The 21,859-nt window shown below is 42.0% G+C and overlaps 1 protein-coding gene across 1 annotated transcript in view; it reads right to left on the bottom strand.

Annotated features, from left to right (window-relative positions):
- Nucleotides 1-21,371, bottom strand: part of PCNX2 (pecanex 2) — a gene marked incomplete at its 3' end in the record, with an annotated part of 278,430 nt that extends 257,059 nt beyond the window's left edge. The window contains exons 1-4 of the mRNA XM_082854963.1: nucleotides 21,195-21,371; nucleotides 2,413-2,618; nucleotides 1,092-1,212; nucleotides 383-419 (exon numbers count right to left, since the gene is read on the bottom strand). Coding sequence (XP_082711089.1) covers nucleotides 383-419; nucleotides 1,092-1,212; nucleotides 2,413-2,618; nucleotides 21,195-21,347 — 517 coding nt within the window. The 5' untranslated portion in view covers nucleotides 21,348-21,371. The remainder of the gene's footprint in view (nucleotides 1-382; nucleotides 420-1,091; nucleotides 1,213-2,412; nucleotides 2,619-21,194) is intronic.
- Between the last annotated feature and the right edge of the window lie 488 nt (nucleotides 21,372-21,859).

Below are 21,859 nucleotides of genomic sequence, written 5' to 3'. Positions count from 1 at the left end.
ATATACACAGAATGCAATGTCATTTCCTCTGTCATTTTTCAGTGTAAGTACTATAATAAAAAGTATACTGTGTCGATGATGAATTTATCCTATTTTATATCTGCTATTATGAGCTGTATGAAAGGAGTCACAGACTGCAGAAAGGACAATGAAATATAATCAATACAATATCACAGTCTGAACGTAGACATGATATACAAGTTCTGATAAGAAATAATGAAAATGAAGAGCTAAAGAAATGAAGGTAAAACATAACTGCAATCTTGGGTACAGTTCTAATTCTGAATGAATTCACTGGCATTCTGCTCTATGAAAATTATTTTTCGTTTCACTGAAGATAATGCTGTGAAAAAATATTAAACGATGAGAATAAGCACTCTACCTTTGAGATCTTCCACTGTTTCCTGTTCTGGCAGCTCCTAAATAAAGAACAAAAATCAATCAATATAAAAAAAAAAACAATCAATATGACTCAGCTCCCTGCCCACTTCCAGGCAGTCAGCAGCCACTGTTTCTCTCAATGGCACATGGGAAAGACACAACAGAGTGTCCACTTAGAAAACGGGTAGCAAAGATGGACACAAAAATATCTAGAGTGTAGACATCCAACCAAGCCCACGGTGCTGTGAGAAAAGGGAGTTTGGTAATTAAGAAAGTAAGGAGAAAAAATAATGGGCTACTTCAGACTATAGTGAATAGAGCCCAAGAAAGTGAATCTAGAATAAAGGTGATTTAAGTATGATTTCATGTGGAGTGGTGGAGTGGATTCCAGGGGAAGGCATTGCAAATACGATGATTGAGATGAATGACAGACAGGACCAGGGAGAGGGCAGTGAAGGTGAGCTTATGGGTTCTTCTGGCCGTGGTGCAGTCTCGGCAGGGCAGGCAGACTGCAGAGAAGGCCGGTGGGTGTGCTTGGAACGGGTGACTGGGTGTTTATCTCATGGTCCATGCGCTCCCCTCAGGTCATTGCCACCAAGAGGCCAGTATTTACAACCAGTGCACGTAAGTTGCAGTCACCACCATTGCACACTTCCATGATCAACACTCCAGCAGCACGAGGAGAGTGAAACAGAAAACAGACCACTAACCAGGAGCCCAGATGAATGATGAGAGTTTATGCTCTGTCCTCTGGAGCTGCCGTGGACGGGAGGCGTGGAGAGGGTTCGACTGGCCTCTTCCTTTTTGCCGTTGTTAATCCGCCCATTATTGCTAAGCCACCATGAGAAACACAGGGGCAGTGATATTATCAAATAAAACTATGGCTCTTTTGACCTTAGTCCTTAAACAATTTTTTTTCCTTGATTCCACTTTGTCCAATTCAGGGTATACACAATGGACTATTACTCAGCCATAAAAAAAGAAAGAAAGAATGCCATTTGCAGCAACATGGATGGACCTGGAGATTATCATACTAAGTAAGTCAGACAGAGAAAGACAAATACCATATGGTATCACTTATATGTGGAATCTATGATATGACACAAATGAACTCATATACAAAACAGAAACAGACTTAGAAAACAAACTTATGGTTACCAAAGGGGAAAAGGACGGGGAGGGATAAATTAGGAATTTGGGAGTCACATATACACACTACTATGTATAAAAGAGATAGACAACAGGGACCTACTGGATAGCACAAGGAATTATATTCAACATTTTGTAATAACCTATATGGGAAAAGAATCTGAAAAAGTATATATATATATATATATATATATATATATATACACACACACACACATACATATACACACATACATATACACACACATAACTGAATCACTTTGTTGTACACCTGAAACTAACACAACATTGTAAGTCAACTATATTTCAATAAAAAAATATATATGTATAAAAAAGGGGAAGAGTTCACGGTATACAAATTTTATTTTTAAAAGCTAATAAACATTACTTTAAAATAAGACATGCTCTCTTAAGGAACTATCAGAAATAAGACCAAGAATAGTGATGAATGCTCACTTGAGAATTACTCTTAATATTTTAGTTCTATGCAATGTATTACTTTTATATTAACAAACACAAATGTTCTTTCTGAAAATACTCTGGCGTGCACTAAGCATTGAGATGATGAGATAAAAATACTGAAGTGAAATATTTTGCTATGCTAAGCCTAATGCAAATAAATTTCAGAGCATGGTATAAGGTCATATTAAATAGTCAGTTAAACCGTCTGGATTATCAACGGTAAGGCAATTATCATAAAATGCCTATCAACTTAGGCATTATTTTTATGCCTAAGTGTATGTTTAAATATAAGAAAAATGTACATATTTGTGTCTGCCTCTCCTGGCATATTTTCACAAACAACTCATACATGAGAAAAATTATTTTAATCAAAATTAAAACCTTTAAATTATGAACTAATGCATTAATGAGAAATGTTACCCTGTATTTTTATGATTGGTTATGTGGTCACTGATGGCCTCTTTGTCTTTATTGGGCTTTTCCTTCTTTCTGGAGGGCCTTTGCTGAATCACTTCTCCTTTATCAAACATGAGGTGTAGGCGATAACTGATCACTTTGATTATTGTGAAGAATATCGTCACTGAGCTGCAGTAAAAAAATACAGTGATGGCATTTGGAGGAAAAGCCTAGAGAAGAGAAAAGAAAGGAAAAATGTATTTGCTTGTAGGATTACCTCCGGTCTTAAATCTGAAAGTATTTTAAAACTATTTATTGAGCATAAATTGGGCGAGATTTCAAATTTTATTAGTTTTATAACTTTTCCTGTTCGTAATACCTGAAGAGAAAGAGCTACTACCTTTTTATTATTTTTTAAAGTCTTTCTTATTTTTCAGGTGCTGGTACTAGCTGCAATGACCAACATGTGATTTGCAGACAGGAACCCCATGGAACAAAAGATACGTTATAGTGAGAGTCTCCGTTTTCTACCAGCTCTTTTCTACAGGCTAGTCTGGTCTTCCGTGCATATGGTGTTCAAGGCCAGAGGAGGGCCTTTGAGATGCTGTTTTCTTCAACAAAACACAAACGGCCTTGCAGAGAACAAAGTGAAGGAGAAAGGTTAGTGTAACGCCCCCTTGCTTTCCTCCCTGATTTCCCATTGGGTTAATATCATCAAGCCATGGACTTCTCTAGTGACATGACATAGGCAGGGGCCATAAGAGGGTGTACTGCCTCTCAAAGGCAGAGGGACATTTCCAAAAGTGGCAAAGGATCTTTGCATGGAGATCATTGTGAAGGTCAGCTAATTCTGTCCAATCCCCTCAAGAAACAAAATGAATCGCTGGGATCCACGTAATTGTCCCACTCTGTAGGATACCCCACATCCCTTCCTATTTCTCTCACAGACCGTGGACCATGGCAGGTTCTCTGGTCCTTCCTAAATGAAATTCTTATCTTCTGGGATAGAAATGAATTCCTGAGGGTCCCAAGATGATACTAAGGACAACCTCAATAAACAGTGAGACCCTTTTAGCAATGCATCTCCCAGAAGGATCTCGTAAGTCCAGTAATGATTCCAGTCAGTGCTGCAACCTGGAACACAGCGAGGCTCAGAGGCCACATGGCCCGGCCCCCTTCTGCTCCCATGCAGCCCCTGCACAACCTGCCCTGGTCCTATCTAACAATTTACCATCTGGGTAAGACCGTTCCTAAAACAGAATAGCCAAGCCAAAGGAACAACCAAGGAGGAGGAAACGATCACCTACAGTAAAAGCGGAAGTGAAGAATTTTCACCATCACTGACTTGTTTTCATTTCATGCGGATAAAAGTCCACAAATAAATATGAACTCATAAATAAGTGAATGACAGAATGATTAAATAAGATAAATATCAGATGGATAGAAATATATAAAGTCAGTTCCCCTCCCTGGAAGCAGATAAGTTCCACATTTACACATGTACCTCCTCATGAGAAGTTGTGAAGAACCTCAAGGAATATATAGCCAAGTTGAAGAGAGACAGAGAGGAGAGGCCATTAATAGCCCCCATCACTTTTCCTTAACATGTATGTATATTTCAGGTCTAAAAAAGTGTAGGCTAATAAAAAAGAATGAAATAATGCCATTTACAGCAAAATGGATGGACCTAGAGATTACCATACTAAGCGAAGTAAGTCAGAAAGAGAAACACAAATACCATATGACATCACTTATATGTGGGACCTAAAAAAAAAAAATGATACAAATGAACTTATTTACAAAACAGACTCACAGATATAGAGAACAGATTTGTGGCTGCCGGGGAGGAGGGGAGAGGGGGCTGGGGGAGGGAAGGATTGGGAGTTTGGGGTTAGCAGATGCAAACTATTATGTATAGGATGGATAAACAACAAGGTCCTACTGCAGAGCACAGGAAACTATATTCAGTATCCTGTGATAAACCATACTGGCAAAGAATATGAAAAAGAATGTATGTATATATAACTGAATCACTTTGCTGTACACCAGAAATTAACACAACATTGTAAATCAACCGTGCTTCAATAAAATATAAATTTAAAAAATAATAATATCAATAAATGTAGGCTAAAGCTAGAGAGTAAGTTTGAAGAAACTGATAAAGAAGCAATAAAACCCAGCAAATGCTAAAACCAACATGATGCTGAGTGAAGTAAGTCAGAGAAAGACAAGACAAATACCGTATGATCTCACTTACATGAAATTTATTTAAATATAAGTGAAATACAAATTTATATTAGTTTAAAACGAAAAGAAAAACACCAAACTTATAGAAAAAGAGATCAGATTTGTAGTTACCAGAGATGGGGGGGGGTGGGAGGAGGGAAACTGAAGGAAGGTGGTGAAAAGGTCTAAACTTAAGAGAGTAATAAGTACCAAGGATGCCATGTATATGATGACTATAATTAACATTGCTGTATGATATACAGGAAAGTTGTTAAGAGGGTAGATTCTAATTCATCGCAAGAATTTTTTTCTTCTCTTTGTACTGTATCTATATGAGATGATGGATGTTAACTAAGCCCATGCTTAGCTGTGATAATCATTTCACAATATATGTAAACCAAACCATCAGGATGTCTACCTTAAACTTATACAGTGTCATGTGCCAATTACTTCTTAGTGAAAGTGGGGAGAAAAAGAAGGCAGATAAAAAAGTTTTTAATAAAAAATAAACCCCAGCAAATGTCTATGAGAATAGATTAGCAAACTGTCATATACAAATTATTTTTTAAAGGAGAATTATTTTATATTATTTTATTTTATTTATTTTCTTAGTTTTTGGCTGTGCTAGTGGGATCTTAGTTCCCTGACTAGGGATGGAACCCATGCCCCTTGCAACATAAGCACGGGGTCCTAACCACTGGACCACCAAGGAATTCCCTGTCATATACAAATTATATTCGTAAGTTGTTTGAATTATAATGTAGCTTGGGTCTCATAGTATTCCAATTAGTAGGGGTAGCAGGGAAAGTGCTCACTCAATATCCCACGGGCTCTCCTACATTTCCCAGCCTCCCTTGCAGTCAGGCTGGGCCCATGTGCCTACTTTTGGCCAATGGGCCATGAGCAGAAGTGGCCAGTGTCACTACTAAGCCTGAACAATTATGAGCTGGTGCCTCTTCCATGCCACTCTCCTCCTCTTTAGTTGATAATCTCAGAGGCCACATTTTCCAGATCCATCTACAAGACAATAGAGCTTCCTTCAGCCTGGGCTCCTGGGTGACTCTATGGGACAGGGCCCTTACAGACCCAAGATGGACATGTAATAGAAGCAAGAAATAAACCTTTGACTCACTGAACCACTGAGATTTGGGGCATGGCAGCTAGCATGGTTTCACCTAAATTAATATTGGGGGGTACCATTTTATGGGGAAGCTTCCATTCAAGATTAGAGATAAAAACCCTAAGGCATTGGGAAAAGAAGGTTAGGGAAGAAGGGGGAGAGAGAAAAGATTATATATGGATACTGGGGAAATTCATTTGGAAAAAAACTGACTTGCCACTATTCTCATAAATATGGGCTAGAGCATAAGCTTAGTAATGCTGGAATTAAGAGAAGGCAAGAAGCTTGAAGTTGAAGTTGACATGAACATTAGTAACTAGTTTGCAACCCAGGTGAGAAGAGGTCCTGTCTCATCCTCGACGAAGGACCACTTAGCACTTTGTCGCACCACTGAAAAGCCCCTACACCGCACCAGACCCTAGTAAGAGATAGACATTTTACTGAAAATTTCCTTGGCGAGAGGAAAGGTTTCACAGCACGTGACTCATAGCACATTATTCCTCCCCAAATTCTCTGCTCTCATGATTCCTTTAAAAACCTCTCCCCCTTCAGTAGACCCTCCAAATGGAATCTAGCATCCTCTAAATGTCCCCTTTTTTATGCCATATAATTAGAGCTCTGCCCATATTCCCCCAATTCTACATTCCCAGGAACATCACTGAAAATTCCTATCAAGGCCATTTTTCTGCTGACCTCATTATGCTCAGTCAACAAAAGATCTCCAGCTTCTAGAATTTTCTCTCCTATAAGTATGCATGCAAGGAAAGGAAGAGGGTTTAGGAGAAATCTGTCATGAATGAGCAGTTTTAAATTTGTATTTAATTTCGATCCCAGATTTTTCCCCCTGATATAAGGTATATTCAGATCTTGAATAGAGGTTTACTTGTTCTAAGGTAAATCACAATTTTTTCTTGTTTACATGAACTTAGCATTTTAACACATCCTTATTAACCATAGGAGGCAACCTTTCTCAGAATTATATTCTGAAAAGGATGATGGATGTTAACAGCAATCTGGCTGTTACTCCCCAACACTCCACTGAAAATGTTCTTGTCAACGTCTCTAAAGACAACAATTCAATCCAATTTTCTCAGCAGCCCTCAACACAGTTGCTCGCTTCTTGAAATGCTCACCTGTTTCTGCTTCTAAGAGGCCACACTCTCCTAGCTTTGTCCCTGCCTCACTCACAGCTCCTCTTTGCCTTACGTCTGAGTCTAGAGCTCCTGGGGCCTCAGCCCTCTTCTCTCTTCCTACACGTTCTCACTCAGTCCCTTGGCAGTCAATGGAATCCCTATATTGATGATTGTCCAATCCATATCTCTGGCTTAGACAGCTTATCTAAGCTCCCCACACCTATATCCAACTACCTAGTCAACATCTCCACTTTCACATCTAAAAGGAAACTCCAAGCTAACGTGTCTAAAATTAGGTATTTCGTTTCATGTCCTTTGTCACCAACTGTCCTCTCCTACATACCCTTTCCCACCTCAGTCAACGGTACCCCAAACACTTGCTGCTCAAACCAGGTAACTGGGCATAACCCTTGATTTCATCCTTACTTCTCCACCCCAAAAATGAACATATCACTAAATCTTATCAAACTAGATCCACATTTCTCCATCTTTACTGCCAACATCATCTCTGGGCTGGACCAACAAAATAGCCTCTGAACCTCCCACTTCTATCCTGCTCTTTCTCGAATCGACTCTCCGCCCAGCAGCCAGAGACATTTTTTGACAAAGTAAACTGGCATATCTTTTTAATGTGTTTTTTAACCCGTTTTATACCTCCCAAAATTATTAAATAAACAAAGATGGAGGGAAAAAAAACTAAAATTAAACACCCACAGATGAACCTAACCATATAGCAAATGGATAGCATAACAACAAAGACAAATCAAAAATTAAATATAAAAAATTATTCCCAGGGACTTCCCTGGTGGTCCAGTGGGTAAGACTCTGCGCTCCCAATGCAGAGGACCCGGGTTGGATCCCTGGTGAGGGAACTGGAACCCGCATGCATGCCACAACTAAGAGTTTGCATGCCGCAACTAAGAAGTCCGCATGCTGCAACTAAAGATCCCACATGCCGCAACTAAGACCCAGTGCAGCCAAAATGAATAAATAAATAAAATAAGTATTTTTAAAAAAGGACTTAATCCTATACAAATATTGAATCATTACATCATAAACCATAATCTAATATGATGTTATATGTCAATTATATCTCAATAAAAAAAAATTTAAATAATTAATCCAAGTAACTTTAGAAAACAATACTCTCACAGCACATTATTGCTATATTCTTAAAATAATAACAATAACAAAAACACAAAACAATTTTGGACTTAACCAAAAGATTTTCTTTTGGTAGAGGTATGGGAGTAGTAATTCCTGTGTATATTTTAGGATTGAAAAAATGATATTGTTGGCAACCAGAGTTCTCACTGTGGGAAAAAAGGAGATACAAATGTGGAGCAGGTGAAGGAAAAGAAAAATCCTTCAACTTGGATCAGATTTTAAAGGTTTCAGAACAACTCTCAGTAGACGACTGCTAGATAGATAGGTAGATATGCTCCCCTAGCTCTGTCTACTGAAAGGACCTAGAAGCAAAGACAACCCCAAAGCAATAAATCTAACTACAGCTTCCCCAAATCTTGGATTGCAAATGCCACTTCCCACCAAAAGGATCAGGGCTCCTTAGAGTAATGACTGGTTTTTCCAGGGCTGGAGCAGAAAATGTATAAGCTAAGTGTGGACTAACTTGTTGGGCTAGAAAGCAAGAAAGTGCTCAAAAGCTGATGAGGACATATCCAAAGGACTCAAAAACTGCTGGAAAAAGGTACCACTTGCCAAATTTTGGGTAAACTTAATATCAAAAAGACCGGGGAGAGTTGCAGGATACAAGATGAATGTACAGAAATCTGTTGCTTTTCTATACACTAATAATGAACTATCACAAAGAGAAATTAAGGAAACAATCCCCTTTACAATCACATCAAAAAGAATAAAATACCTAAGAATAAACTTAACCAAGGAGGTGAAAGACCTAGACCCTGGAAACTATAAAATATTGATGAAGGAATCTGAAAATGATAAAAAGAAATGGAAAGATAGTCTGTGTTCTTGGATTGGAAGAATTCATATTATGAAAATGTCCATACTACCCAAAGCAATCAACAGGTTTCATGCAATTCCTATCAAAATACCCATGACATTTTTCACAGAACTAGAACAGATAATCCTAAAATTCATATGGAACCATGAAAACCCCAAATTGCCAAAGCAATCTTGAGAAAAAAGAGCAAAGCTGGAGGTATCACACTCCCTGACTTTAGACTATACTACAAAACTGCAGTAATCAAAACAGCATGGTACTGGCACAAAAACAGACACATAGATCAATGGAACAGAATAGAGAGCCCAGAAGTAAACCTACACACTTGAACTATGACAAAACAGGAAAGAATACACAATGGAGAAAAGACAGTCTCTTCTGCTGAGAAAATTGGACAGCTAAATGTTCTAAGAATGAGATTAGAACATTTCCTCACACCATATGTGAAAATAAACCCCAAATGGGGAGTTCCCTGGGGGGCTAGTGGTTAGGATGCCGGGCTTTCACTGATGTGGCCCAGTTCAATCCCTGGCAGGGGAACTGAGATCCCACAAGCCACATGGTGCAGCCAAAAACTAACAAAACAAAAACAAACAAACAAAAAACTCAAAGTGGATTAAAAACCTAAGTGTAAGACCTGAAACCATAAAATTCCTGGAAGAAAACATATGCAGACCACTCTTTGACATAAATAGTGGCAATATTTTGGGGGTCTGTCTCCTAAGGCAAAAGAAATAAAAGCAAAAATAAACAAATGGGACCAAATTAAACTTAAAGGCTTTTGCACAGCAAAAGAAACCACTGTCAAAACAAAAAGACAACCTACAGGATGGGAGAAAATATTTGCAAACAACGTGACCGACAAGGGGTTAATATCCAAAATATACAAACAGCTCATACAATTCAATATCAAAAAACAAACAAACAATCCAATCAAAAAATGGGCAGAAGACCTAAATAGACACTTTTCCTAAGAAGATATACAGATGGCCAACAGGCACATGAAAAGATGCTCGTCATTGCTACTTATTAGAGAAACACAAATTAAAACCATAAAGAGATTATCACCTCACACCTGTCAGAATGACCAGCATCAAAAAGTCCACAAATAACAAATGCTGGAGAGGATGTGGACAAAAAGGGAACTGTTGTACACTGTTGGTGAAAATGTAAATTCATGCATCCACTATGGGAAACAGTATGGAGGTTCCTCAAAAAACTAAAAATAGAACTACCATATGATCCAGCAATTCAATTCCTGGGTATATATCTGAAAAAAAAACTCGAAAAGATATATGCAGTCTAATGTTCATGTCAGCACTGTTTAGAACAGCCAAGATACGGAAGCAATCTAAATGTCCATCGACAGATAAATGAATAAAGAAGATGTGGGGTGTGTGTGTGTGTGTGTGTGTGTGTGTGTGTGTGTATAATGGAATATTAGCCATAAAAAAATGAAATTCTGCCATTTGCAATAAGGTAGATGGACCTAGAGTGTACTATGCTTAGTGAAATAAGTCAGACAAAGAAAGACAAATACTGTATATCATTTTACGTGGAATCTGAAAAATAAAACAAATGAATGTATAAAGCAAAGCAGAAACAAACTCACAGACATAGAGAACAAACTAGTGGCTACCAGTGGGGAGAGGGAAGGGAAGGAGCAAGTTAAGGGTAGGTGATTAAGAGATACAAACAACTACGTGTAAAATAGATAAGTAACAAGGATATATTGTACGGCATAGGGAATTATAGCCATTATTTTGTAGTAACTTTTAATGGAATATAATCTGTGAAAATACTGAATCACTACGCTGTACACCTGAAACTAAAATAAAATTTTAAATCAGCTATACTTCTATTTTTAAAAATCTGGTTTGGAGATAAATTAAATATTTAAATTAAAAAAAAGAATGATGATAGGAATGAATAATATCCATTGAATAAAAAAAAAAAAAGAATCTGTGAGACCACACTAACAAACACAACAAAACTACAAGGCGGGGGAAAAGGATAGCTTTTCTTCACAGAAGAATACCTATGAATAAATAGAAAATCACCATTTTTCAGCCATCATTTTGGTAATTATTTTAGGTAAGCATCATCAATTTTTGGTACAACCATGAGTAAAAATTTTGGGGGAATACAATAACATGTACAGTCTCCAGGTTTCTCCTCCCAGATTATTTGTTAAATACAAGAGGAAATTAGGTACCTTTACAACAGAGAAATCTGGTCAACACCATCTTGACCAATGACCCAACTTATTGGCACTACCAAAGGGGCAATGACATTGGGTGCCTCTGATGTGATACAGGACAAGGACACATCACTTAGGTAGTATTCATGCCAAAAAATGCATAATCAGACACCTAATCTCAAGGATACAATTAAAAAATCCAAATTGTGGGACATTTCTGCAAAACAACTTTTATTGCCACAAAAGAAAAAAATAAAACTTGAAGAACGTGTTCTAGAATAAAGGACAATTCAGAGACGTGACAACTAAAAGCAATGCATGATCCTCGATTGAATCTTCGATCCAGAAAAACAAAACAAAAAGCTCAGCTACGCTGGACATCATTAGCATAACTGGGGAAATCTACATGAGAACTATGTATTAGACAATAGCATTACATCAACATTCATTTTTTGAGTGTGATGATTATGTGGGAGAATGTCCTTCTCCTTAAGAGACACATGATGAAGCTTCTAGGGGGAAAGTGTCTTGATGTTTGCAATTTATTCTCAAATGAGTCAGCAAAATTTTAAATGTATAAATATATAAGACAGTGATGTGGCAAATGTGGCAAAACACTAAGAACTGGTGAATCGAAGTGAAGGGTATATGGTATTCACTGTGTTATATTTGCAACTTCTCTGTAGACTAGAAATTTTTGAAAAATAAAAATTGGGGGGCTTCCCTGGTGGCGCGGTGGTTGAGAGTCCGCCTGCCGATGCAGGGGACACGGGTTCGTGCCCCGGTCCGGGAAGATCCCACGTGCCGCGGAGCGGCTGGGCCCGTGAGCCATGGCCGCTGAGTCTGCGCGTCCGGAACCTGTGCTCCGCAACGGGAGAGGCCACAACAGTGAGAGGCCCGCATACCGCAAAAAAAAAAAAAAAAATGGGGTATAAAAAATAATATCCTACTTCAAACTTGACCAAAAAAGAATTCATCAATGTGTCTTACCATACTGAGACTGAAACTCAAAGTCCTTCGCTTGGTCTACCATCTTTGCTTGACAAGCTACTAATCATTCATCAGGTTCCAGAAGTTATTTCCTTTGTTAAGCCTTCCTAAACACCAAAGCCAGGATAAGGTCTTTACTGTATAGCACCTTGTACTTCCCTTGTAATAACAGTAATCATTGTGTTATTCACGCCTGTTTACCTTTACCTGTTAACTTTATAAGGAGAGATACTAATCTATCTTTTGCCTGTTGCTTTCCCAACATCCAGCCAAACACCTGGCACTCAGTCTGTTGTTGTAGACATAAGTGTTGTCCAACGAATAGGTCCAGTTCTTCCTTGGACACACAGTAGGACTGTACTTTCCCCTCCCCTTGGGTAGATGTGACCATGCAACTTGCCCTAACAAAGATGTCTGAGTGCAAGAGGTATCTGCCGTTTCCAGGTGGGAGCTTCAAGAGCTAGTCCATGCTCTTCACCCTCTCTCTCCATCCACCGTGGTGACTGGCAATGGTCAGGGTAATGGGGTGAGGATGGTGGGGAGCAGAGCCCCTAACTACCCAAACTGGGGGTTCTATCAGCCTAGATACCTACATGCCTGTGAGGAGCAGGATCCCCTGCTAACCATGCTCCCCTTCCCCGCTAACCATGTTGGACACATAATATGAATACAAAAAAAATAAACTTGGTGAAACCAAGGAGATTTTGAGGCTATTTGTTATATCAGCACAAATCAGCATATCCTGACTGATACATAAGTGTTCAAACACTGAATGAAACAATTCAAATAGCCAAATATTAGCATTAGGTTTAAAATCATCTGAAAAACGTAAATATTCTTCAAGGGGACGGGTCAAATAAATCACCCTTTACTCACACAGTGGAATACCATGCTGACCTCAAAAATAATGAAGAAGGGGCTTCCCTGGTGGCGCAGTGGTTGAGCATCTGCCTGCCAATGCAGGGGACACGGGTTCGAGCCCTGGTCTGGGAAGATCCCACATGCCGCGGAGCAGCTAGGCCCGTGCGCCACAACGACTGAGCCTGCACGTCTGGAGCCTGTGCTCCGCAATAAGAGAGGCCCGCGCACCGCGATGAAGCGTGGTCCCCGCTCGCCGCAACTAGAGAAAGCCCTCGCACAGAAACAAAGACCCAACACAGCCAAAAATAAATAAACAAATAAATAAATTTTTTAAAAAAAATAAATAAATAATGAAGAAGACCTTTATGTAATGCTCTCCAAGAAAAAGTAGAAAAGGTAAAGTGGAAAAAACAAGGATACGTACAGATACGTGGTTGCATACGTATACAACAAAATAGTCAACCGAAAGTGTGGACCAAAGAGCCCATGTGGGATAGATATTAGATTTCAGTGCGACTTCCGGGACAAACCACATCCAGAAACTTCTACACGGGTTATGACAATGAGTGCAATGACCCTAAAATCCCTCGCCAAAAGCGAGGATGTAATAGAGTCCAGAATGAGAGGACCTGTGAAAACTGTTGGAGGGGACCATGGCGTTCAGTGAGCCCTGTGTCTCTCTCCCCCATAGTCGAGAGGAAGGCGTCAGTGGGGCCACTCAAAGACTTACTATGGGTCCCCGACAATTTGGGCAGGGAGTCTGATGTCTGGTTCTTCCCAGAAGAGCTAAAAGATGAGAGACTGGCTGGCTAGCTGCTCGGATGGAGGGTTGAAGGAGAAGTTGCTATGTTGGGGTTGACCTGCTCTCCCAGAGTCTGTTCGGGGACAGGATATGTGAGTGTTTGCACGGACCCAGGAGTTCGCTGGAGCAGAGGAAAGCTGGGGTGGACCACCACATGCCAAGGAACTATGAAAAGAATAAGCAACCAGGCGGGATGAAGAGGCAGCAGCCCTCCTCCAAGAAACTGTGGGTGGGAGAGCCCTGGAAAAGAGAACAGGGTCTCTGCAGGACACGTGGAAGGACCTCGCCAGAGGGAGTCAGCTGGGACCGTGAGCCACGCTTCAAGGGCCGGGAGCCAGCTTACCACCGTGCCTGTCAACAGAGCACCTTCCTGTTCTTCTATGCCAAAGGCATCAGAACATTAGCCAGTGTGTGAGGGAAAAGAGTGAAAAAAGACCTTGCCATCCTCATACCCCTTCCTGCTTGGATCACCATATGGAAACAGACATTCTGAAATCCCCAGCAAGTCTGTGCTTTGCTACTTAAAGCAACTAGAAGACTTTGTATTACCTGTGACCTGAAGTCCTGGGGCTTGCACGTTTTTATCTAAGAGTAGAGAAAGAACTCCTCTACAGAGCAAATTGAATGGGACAGTGGATGACAAAGAAGGCTGCTTTGGGATTAAACCTAGCAGCCCCACATCACACTTCCATTCACATGTGTATAAAATGTCACTGGAAGAACACACAAGAGACTGTGTGGTGGTTGCCTCTTGAATGAGGTACTAGAGACAAGTGTGAGAGGAAAGTTAACTTTTCCTACATACTTCTTTGCACCTGTTCAGTTTCTGGATCTCCTCAAGCCCATGTGCAAAAAATAGATGGTCCTGTTGTGAAATTACCTGTATTCAATATGGAATGGCCAAGGGGGTACCAGCTCCAACTGCTTGGCCTCTAATTCTGGTTAGGTCACGACTAGCCATGGATCCTGAAGCTTCTTACCCAACCTCTCCACGCCAGTTCCATCAACTGTAAAATGGGAATAATGACAGTGCCTCTCTGGGTTACTGTGAGAAAGATATGTTTTAGTTCATGATAAGCTCTTTTTTTTTTTTTTTTTTTTTTGCGGTATGTGGGCCTCTCACTGTTGTGGCCCCTCCCATTGTGGAGCACAGGCTCCGGACGCACAGGCTCAGCGGCCATGGCTCACGGGCCCAGCCGCTCCGCGGCATGTGGGATCTTCCCGGACCAGGGCACGAACCTGTGTCCCCTGCATCGGCAGGCGGGCTCTCAACCACTGCGCCACCAGGGAAGCCCCTATGCCAAGCTCTTTTAACAGTGCCAGTCTATCTGTGCTCAGTGAGTGTTGGCTGTTATTATTACCTGTAATAATAATAATAATAATAATAATGATGATGATGTTAAAGGGGAAAATCCATCAGAAGAAAAGGAAAAAATCTGAATACCATTAAGAGCTAGTCCAGTTTTTACTTTCATGGGACGTAGAAAAGAGATTTGGAGTAGATAAAATGAGAATAAAGTTGGGTGGCTTGTAAAAGGAATCATCTGAGAGACCAAATGCTTAAAATCAGAAAACAATAATCACCTGATAAGTATCACCTTCCATATAAAATAAATCCCACCATCCAGCAATCCCACTCCCGGGAATATACCCAGACAAAACTATAATTCAAAAAGACACATGGGGCTTCCCTGGGGGCACAGTGGTTGAGGGTCCGCCTGTCGATGCAGGGGACACGGGTTCGTGCCCCGGTCCGGGAAGATCCCGCATGCCGCGGAGCGGCTGGGCCCGTGAGCCATGGCCGCTGAGCGTGCGCGTCCGGAGCCTGTGCTCCGCAACGGGAGAGGCCACAGCAGTGAGAGGCCCGCGTACAAAAAAAAAAAAAGACACATGCACCCCTATGTTCACAGCAGCACTGTTCACAATAACCAAAACATGAAACAACTATACTTCCATTTTTTAAAAAAATTTAAGTAAATAAATCACACCAAGCCTATTAAATAAAGCATTAGACATTACAATTGGAAAAATAACAGTATATCTCAGGGCAGCAGCATCAAAATAAAACTCGTCACTCACTGGGAGAAATTAAGGGAAGAGCCAGTGAGGTCAGAGACATAAATTTAACCACCAGCAAATGAGTCATGAACTTGCAATACTAGAACGGAAAGGAAAGGGGGACACGGCACCCTTGCCGGAGAGTGCTGGGGAGGCCGACATCCTCGAACAAGGCAGGTACCGGTTCTTTTGTCACAGACACAAAACACAACTGGCTGGCAGACAACCATGTGTCTAAATGGCAGAAGATGAGGAGAGGCAGAAGGAATTTTGCAGGAGGGTGGCGACATCACTCAAGAAAGACCATATTGAAAAGACTGAAGACGACTGCCCTAGGATGCCCTAGGGAGGGGGACATCCCTGGTACAAGTGCCTCCGCCAGGAAAGCAAAGTCCCCACGGAGCCAAGCCCTTCGTACACACAGTCCAAACAACCAACTGCAGCAGGAAAAATTTTAAGACAACCGCATGGGATGGCATTCAGCCCGAGTCCGGAAGCCCACGGCCCGGGGAAGAATGCCTTCAAACATCCCTAAGCTGCAGCCCTTGCACTGCGAACCCACTCTGTTTCAGACAGATGAGGGAAGGAGGAAGGAAATTCAGACATTCAAGTGGCTTATGGGAAAGTGGGGAGCATCGTGCATCTCAATGTGAGAATAACTAAGGTCCCCACAAGTAGAAGGACCAGACAATAAGCTTCTAGGAATCAAAGGAGACAAAGTACAGACCACGTGATTCAACAGCAGAAAAAGCCTGTCTTAGGAAGAAGCTGAATATGAATGCTAGGATTGACCAGGGTGAGAGATACGCTTTGGGGACCCGCAATGTACCAGGCAGTTCAACAAAGTAACAACAATCAAACGGACCAGCCAGGCCTGCTGTGTCAGGTTGTGCAGGTTGCATCCTGCACACGGGCCTCCAGCTGACAGGGTCAAATGGTGGCTGAACTCTAGTCCCCAGGTCCTGAGCCAGGAAAGGGTGTCTTTTTGGACAGACCACCTTTCCATGACTCACATAAACTCATCTTCTATGTTAGAAGCAGGAGTGAAAAAAGGGGTGGCCAAAGACATACAAGACCTAAAGAAAAATAGTTATGTACCCAAATGGTGAGTGGCCACAGACCATGATAAAGAGTCATCGACTAGGTGTGACAATGACAGCTAGTGCGTGCAGAGCACCCACTGTATATCTGGTGCTACGCGGCCCCATGACAGATAATCCCATTTTATTATAATTATAGCAATTAGAAAGGATGTGGTTCTTATCAAAAAAGTCTCCAAGGCTAAATTAAAAAGCAGAACTGGAAACACAGCAAGTCTGGCTAACAGACAAGAAAATCAGAGGAAGCAAAAAGCTACAGCCATAAAATAAAGGACAGGTTTTCTGTGTGAAAATCATATATAACGTTGCCCCACACGGGGTCTTGAAGAATGTGAAGGCTCCACCTCATTTTTTCCACTACTCAGATTGACCTTACTATCACCAGTATGATCAGAATTTCCCTTGATGAGGGGTCACTGTTTCAGGGAGTTCAGATGCCCTCGTGCACAGCAGGTCAGGAGCGCAGTGCTCTGACAAGGCCACAGACTTGGAGACGACAGGATCTCAGCTAAAATTCTGAATATCACTACTCTTACTTAGATGGCCTTGAGCAAGTAACCCACTCCCTCTGGATCTCAGTTGCTTAAATCTATAAAGCGAAACTCGCTATCCCCATTTTGCAGATGAGAAAACTGAGGCCCGGAGAAGTGAAGAGACTTGCACAAGATCACACAATTGATAGGTAGTAGAGCAGGGACGTCTTTTGACACTAGCCTGGTGCTGTCAGAACTTCTTAAGGGTCAGAATCATGCCTGTCCTAAAGCTCTACATGAATCTCTGTTGGTTATCTCAAAATAATAAGTACATGAACATGTGTAATAAATGAAAGGTTAAACATCTCTAATGACAAACGCATCTTTCAGTTGGTCCAAATTAAAAGTAGGCTGATATAGGACTTCCCCCCTGGTGGCACAGTGGTTAAGACTCTGCGCTCCCAATGCAGGGGGCCCAGGTTCGATCCCTGGTCCGGGAACTAGATCCCACATGCATGCTGCAACTAAGAGTTCACATGCCACAACTATGAAGCCAGTGAGCCACAACTAAGGAGCCCGCCTGCCACAACTAAGCAGCCTGCCTGCTGCAACTAAGACCCAGTGCAACCAAGTAAATAAATAAAATTTTTTTTAAGTAGGCTGATAATAAAACAAAGTAAAACTCTTTCCAAATTATCTAAATAGACCTCATGTTTTTAGGTACGTACTTTGGAGCATTTCTCAAAAACACATAGCTTATAAATGCTAATAAATAACTTATTTTCCAAACAGACCTGAGTAAATGCTGGGGCTTAGAGATCAGTTTGCCTCAGTAATTAATAATAAAATTTTAATTTACATTTCAAGGTCCCCATTAAGTAAAAGGGTGGATTCTCCCTGCAGTGGAACTGTCTCGACTAAACATGTTTAATCGAATTGTGCAAAACCCAGGAAAGTTCAGGGCCCCTTAAATAACAGAGCTTCAGCAAGCAGCCAGGGATCTTTCTGGACCAAGTTCTCATAAGTGGAACAAACTGAGAAAGATGTTAAAAATCACAGGCAGCACTGAAGGGCAGAGAAATATATTTAGGTATCAAAACCCAGAGAACAGAACCCTGCCTTGGGGAAGAAGGGTCTTTTATTTCTAAAGTTATTTTCAGAGACCGGAAGACCAGAGCAAGAAGAGGACTACCTGCATTTTTTTCAATAAGATAGGCTATATATTAAAAAGCAGCCGTGCGATAAATGCACTCACATAAAACGACTGTAATCGTTAAAAGCACACTGGCATAAAAATATAGAAATTTTAGTATAACTGGTTTGATGTAAGAATTCAAGTATTTACAGTGTCAGTTTTTTGCTTTCTAAACTCTTGAGATTTAGCCAAAAATTATTTTGAAATATCATTCAAGAGGACCTTAACTAAGGACAATTTCCTATTTACAAATATAAAGTAGAAATCAAGCTACTCAGTGAATCATAATTAGGCAGAAATTAAGGGTTCCGAGCATATGCCTACATCCAATCTTAAAAGGAGTTATGTAAAAATGAGCCCGTACTCATAAAAAAACATCTGCAGGGATATACATTAAATGTTACTCAGGTTGTTGCTAAGGAGTGGGATTAGATCATTATCGGGAAATACTCAAAATATGTTGTGAGGTAGACAACCTAATGCTGGTTGGAAGAGAAAGAGAGGCAGGTTGATTTTATTTCTACCGGTTTATCATGTGTGAGATCATTGCGAGGCAAATGCAGGGCACTTTGCTAGGTACAACAAGGAAGGCCAAGATGAATCAACAAAATCAAAAACCATGTCCTCAAAAACTCAAAAAAGCTCACGACCCAGGAGCAGAGGTAAATACATGTTCCAACAACGAAGTACAGAATTCAAAATGTGCCACAGTACTGACATGAAATACAGAATGGTATTAGGGCAAGAGAGAAGAGAGAGTAATTCTAGATAAGTGGGATCAGGGAAGCCTAGACAGAGATGGCCTTTCCAGTGGGCTTTCGATTTTGGCAAGTGAATGATGGGGAAAAAATAAAGTCAGTACTGAGAAGTACTTTCATGCATTCATTCAATCAACTGTTCATTAATTCATTCAGTTCTCTATTCATTCATTCACTCAATCCTCCTAGGCACCCTATAAGGCAGGTACTCTTAGCCCTGCTTTACACACCAGAAATCTCAAGCTTGCTTGAGCTCACACAACCAGTAAGCAGAAGAACCAGGACTGAACCCAAGCTTGTGTCTCTCTGCTGCGCTGCCCCTCTAGACAAAGAGACAACAACTGGGCCCTATAGGCTAAGGAAACAGGATGAACAAAGTCACAGAAGAAGAGGAAACTTACATTTATTAAAAAGAAACCATTTAGTAAAGGGTCTCCATGGATTAGCCGCTGTATGAAGTGCTGTTTACATGGAATTTACTTATTTTTCCCATGAAACGGTCATTATCACATCTATTTTAAGGATGACAAAACGAAGACTTAGATAGGTCTACTATCAGGTCAAACAGCTCATAAGTAGCAAAACGGAAATTTACACCAGGTCTGAGTCCAATCCCAGGTCAAGCCAGAAAGATGGAGAGCTTTAGGTGCTTATTTAATCCCTAAAACAACACTTCACAGCTGGTCCTAGTGTTTTTCTCATTTCACAGGTAAGAAAATTTAAAAAATCAGATAAGGTAAAAGTAACTTGCCCAAGGTCAGAGAACTGGTAAGAGGTGAACCCAAAATTTCACGTAGGCAGCCTGACTTCAGAGCCAGAATTCTGATCCTGTGACTAAACCACCAGAAAAACAATGAATGGAAGCCAAATCACAGACGACTTCTAATGTCAAACTGGGACTCTGTCAGCTATGCAAACTCACTGAAGATTTTTGCTGTGGAGAACATGATCAAATGATGTTTTAGGAATAAAGACCTTCCATAGACATGTCCGAATTAGATTCTTAACATTTAATATGACATGGAACACCCTGCTTGTAGAGCTTTTCAAATAAGGTTAAACATTGTTTCAATAAGGTTTGTTTACCTAAGAAGGTCATCTGTGTAGTTACTCAGCAAGCACTCAACTGTGTAACCTCCCTAAAGGGTCAAATAAATTACATGAGATTTATCCATCATTACGTTTTTCTACAGATTTCTTTACACAGTGATGTGGAAATTGCAAATTGAGCAACTAATCATAGAACCTGCCTTCCCAAAGCAAAACAAGAAAGGAGGAAAGGGGGGGGCTTCCCTGGTGGCGAAGTGGTTGAGAGTCCGCCTGCCGATGCAGGGGACGCGGGTTCGTGCCCCGGTCCGGGAAGATCCCACATGCCGCGGAGCGGCTGGGCCCGTGAGCCATGGCCGCTGAGCCTCCGCGTCCGGAGCCTGTGCTCCGCAGCGGGAGGGGCCACAGCTGTGAGAGGCCCGCGTACCGCAAAAAAAAAAAAAAAAGAAAGAAAGGAGGAAAGGGGGTAGAAGATCAACAACGGAAACAGGTTTGCTTTTAACATTTCATTTTTGCCTTTTGGCTATCATGCACAGCAGCTTCTACCGAACATTACCACAAGGTACCCAGCTGCGAGGCCTGGGACTGTTCACAGACAAAACAGGTTCAACCTTCCACAGCAACACGCAGACTCTGACTCATCGGAACAGCTGGCATCAATTCTTAATGAGTCCCAGAGCCCCCAAAGTCCTTCCTACTTCTTTTTCCTGCCGGAGAGCCCCTTCTCCTTTCCCTTTACTTTCTCTGTCCCAAATTCCTGAAGACCTTCCCCATACCGCCTCTTAGGGAATCACGGCCAATCCTTTCCATCCCGAGGCCGACTCGGAGGTTTCCCCAGGGCTTGAACGCCGCCACTCACCAGGTGCAGGGCCAGGGGCAGCAGCAGCAAGAACAGCCACAGGTAGAGGTGGCAGCTGTTAGTGAACTTGCTCTGGTCCGGGTCGTAGTACCAGCCCCCGGTGAGCGCGGCCCACACGCCCTGCCGAAGCAGCAGCAGCACCCGGGACGCCATGCCTGCGCCCCGGGGCCGGCGCGCGCCGCGCGGCCCGCTGCCAGCCGTCCGCCGCCCGGACGCTCTCAGCTTTAACACGCGGGCCCTCGCGCGGCGTCACGAACGCCGCCGCCGCCGCCGTCGCCGCCACCGCCCCCTCCAGCTCCTTCCGCCCCACGACCGAAGCTCCAACTGCTCTTCTGCCCGCACCCGCGAACCGCGGCGCCGGAGCCGGCTGCTGCCGCCGGGCAGGTGGGCGCCATGTCCGAGGGAGGAAGGATTTTCCCAGGGTGCTCAGAGGCGGCTGCTGGGAGGATGCTCCAGAGGCCCCTCCCAGCGCCCGCCTAGAGTCACTCCGTCGGCCTTCCTTCGGGGAGGGCGGCGAGGGGGGCGCGAGGGTGAGAAGAATTTCTGAGTCCCTCCAGCCTCTTCTCTTACCTCTGGCAGCTCCCCCCTACCTCTTCACCTCATCTTCCTATAAGGGAGCGTGGAAAGCTTAAAAATCAAAGATGTTCTCGTGCAGAAGAGACAAA

The sequence above is a fragment of the Leucopleurus acutus genome (genome assembly GCF_964270905.1).
Source record: "Leucopleurus acutus genome assembly, chromosome: 14".
Classification (NCBI taxonomy): Eukaryota; Metazoa; Chordata; class Mammalia; order Artiodactyla; family Delphinidae; genus Leucopleurus; species Leucopleurus acutus.
Note: the sequence above shows the minus strand (reverse complement) of the source record. Positions and strands in the feature narration are given on the sequence as shown.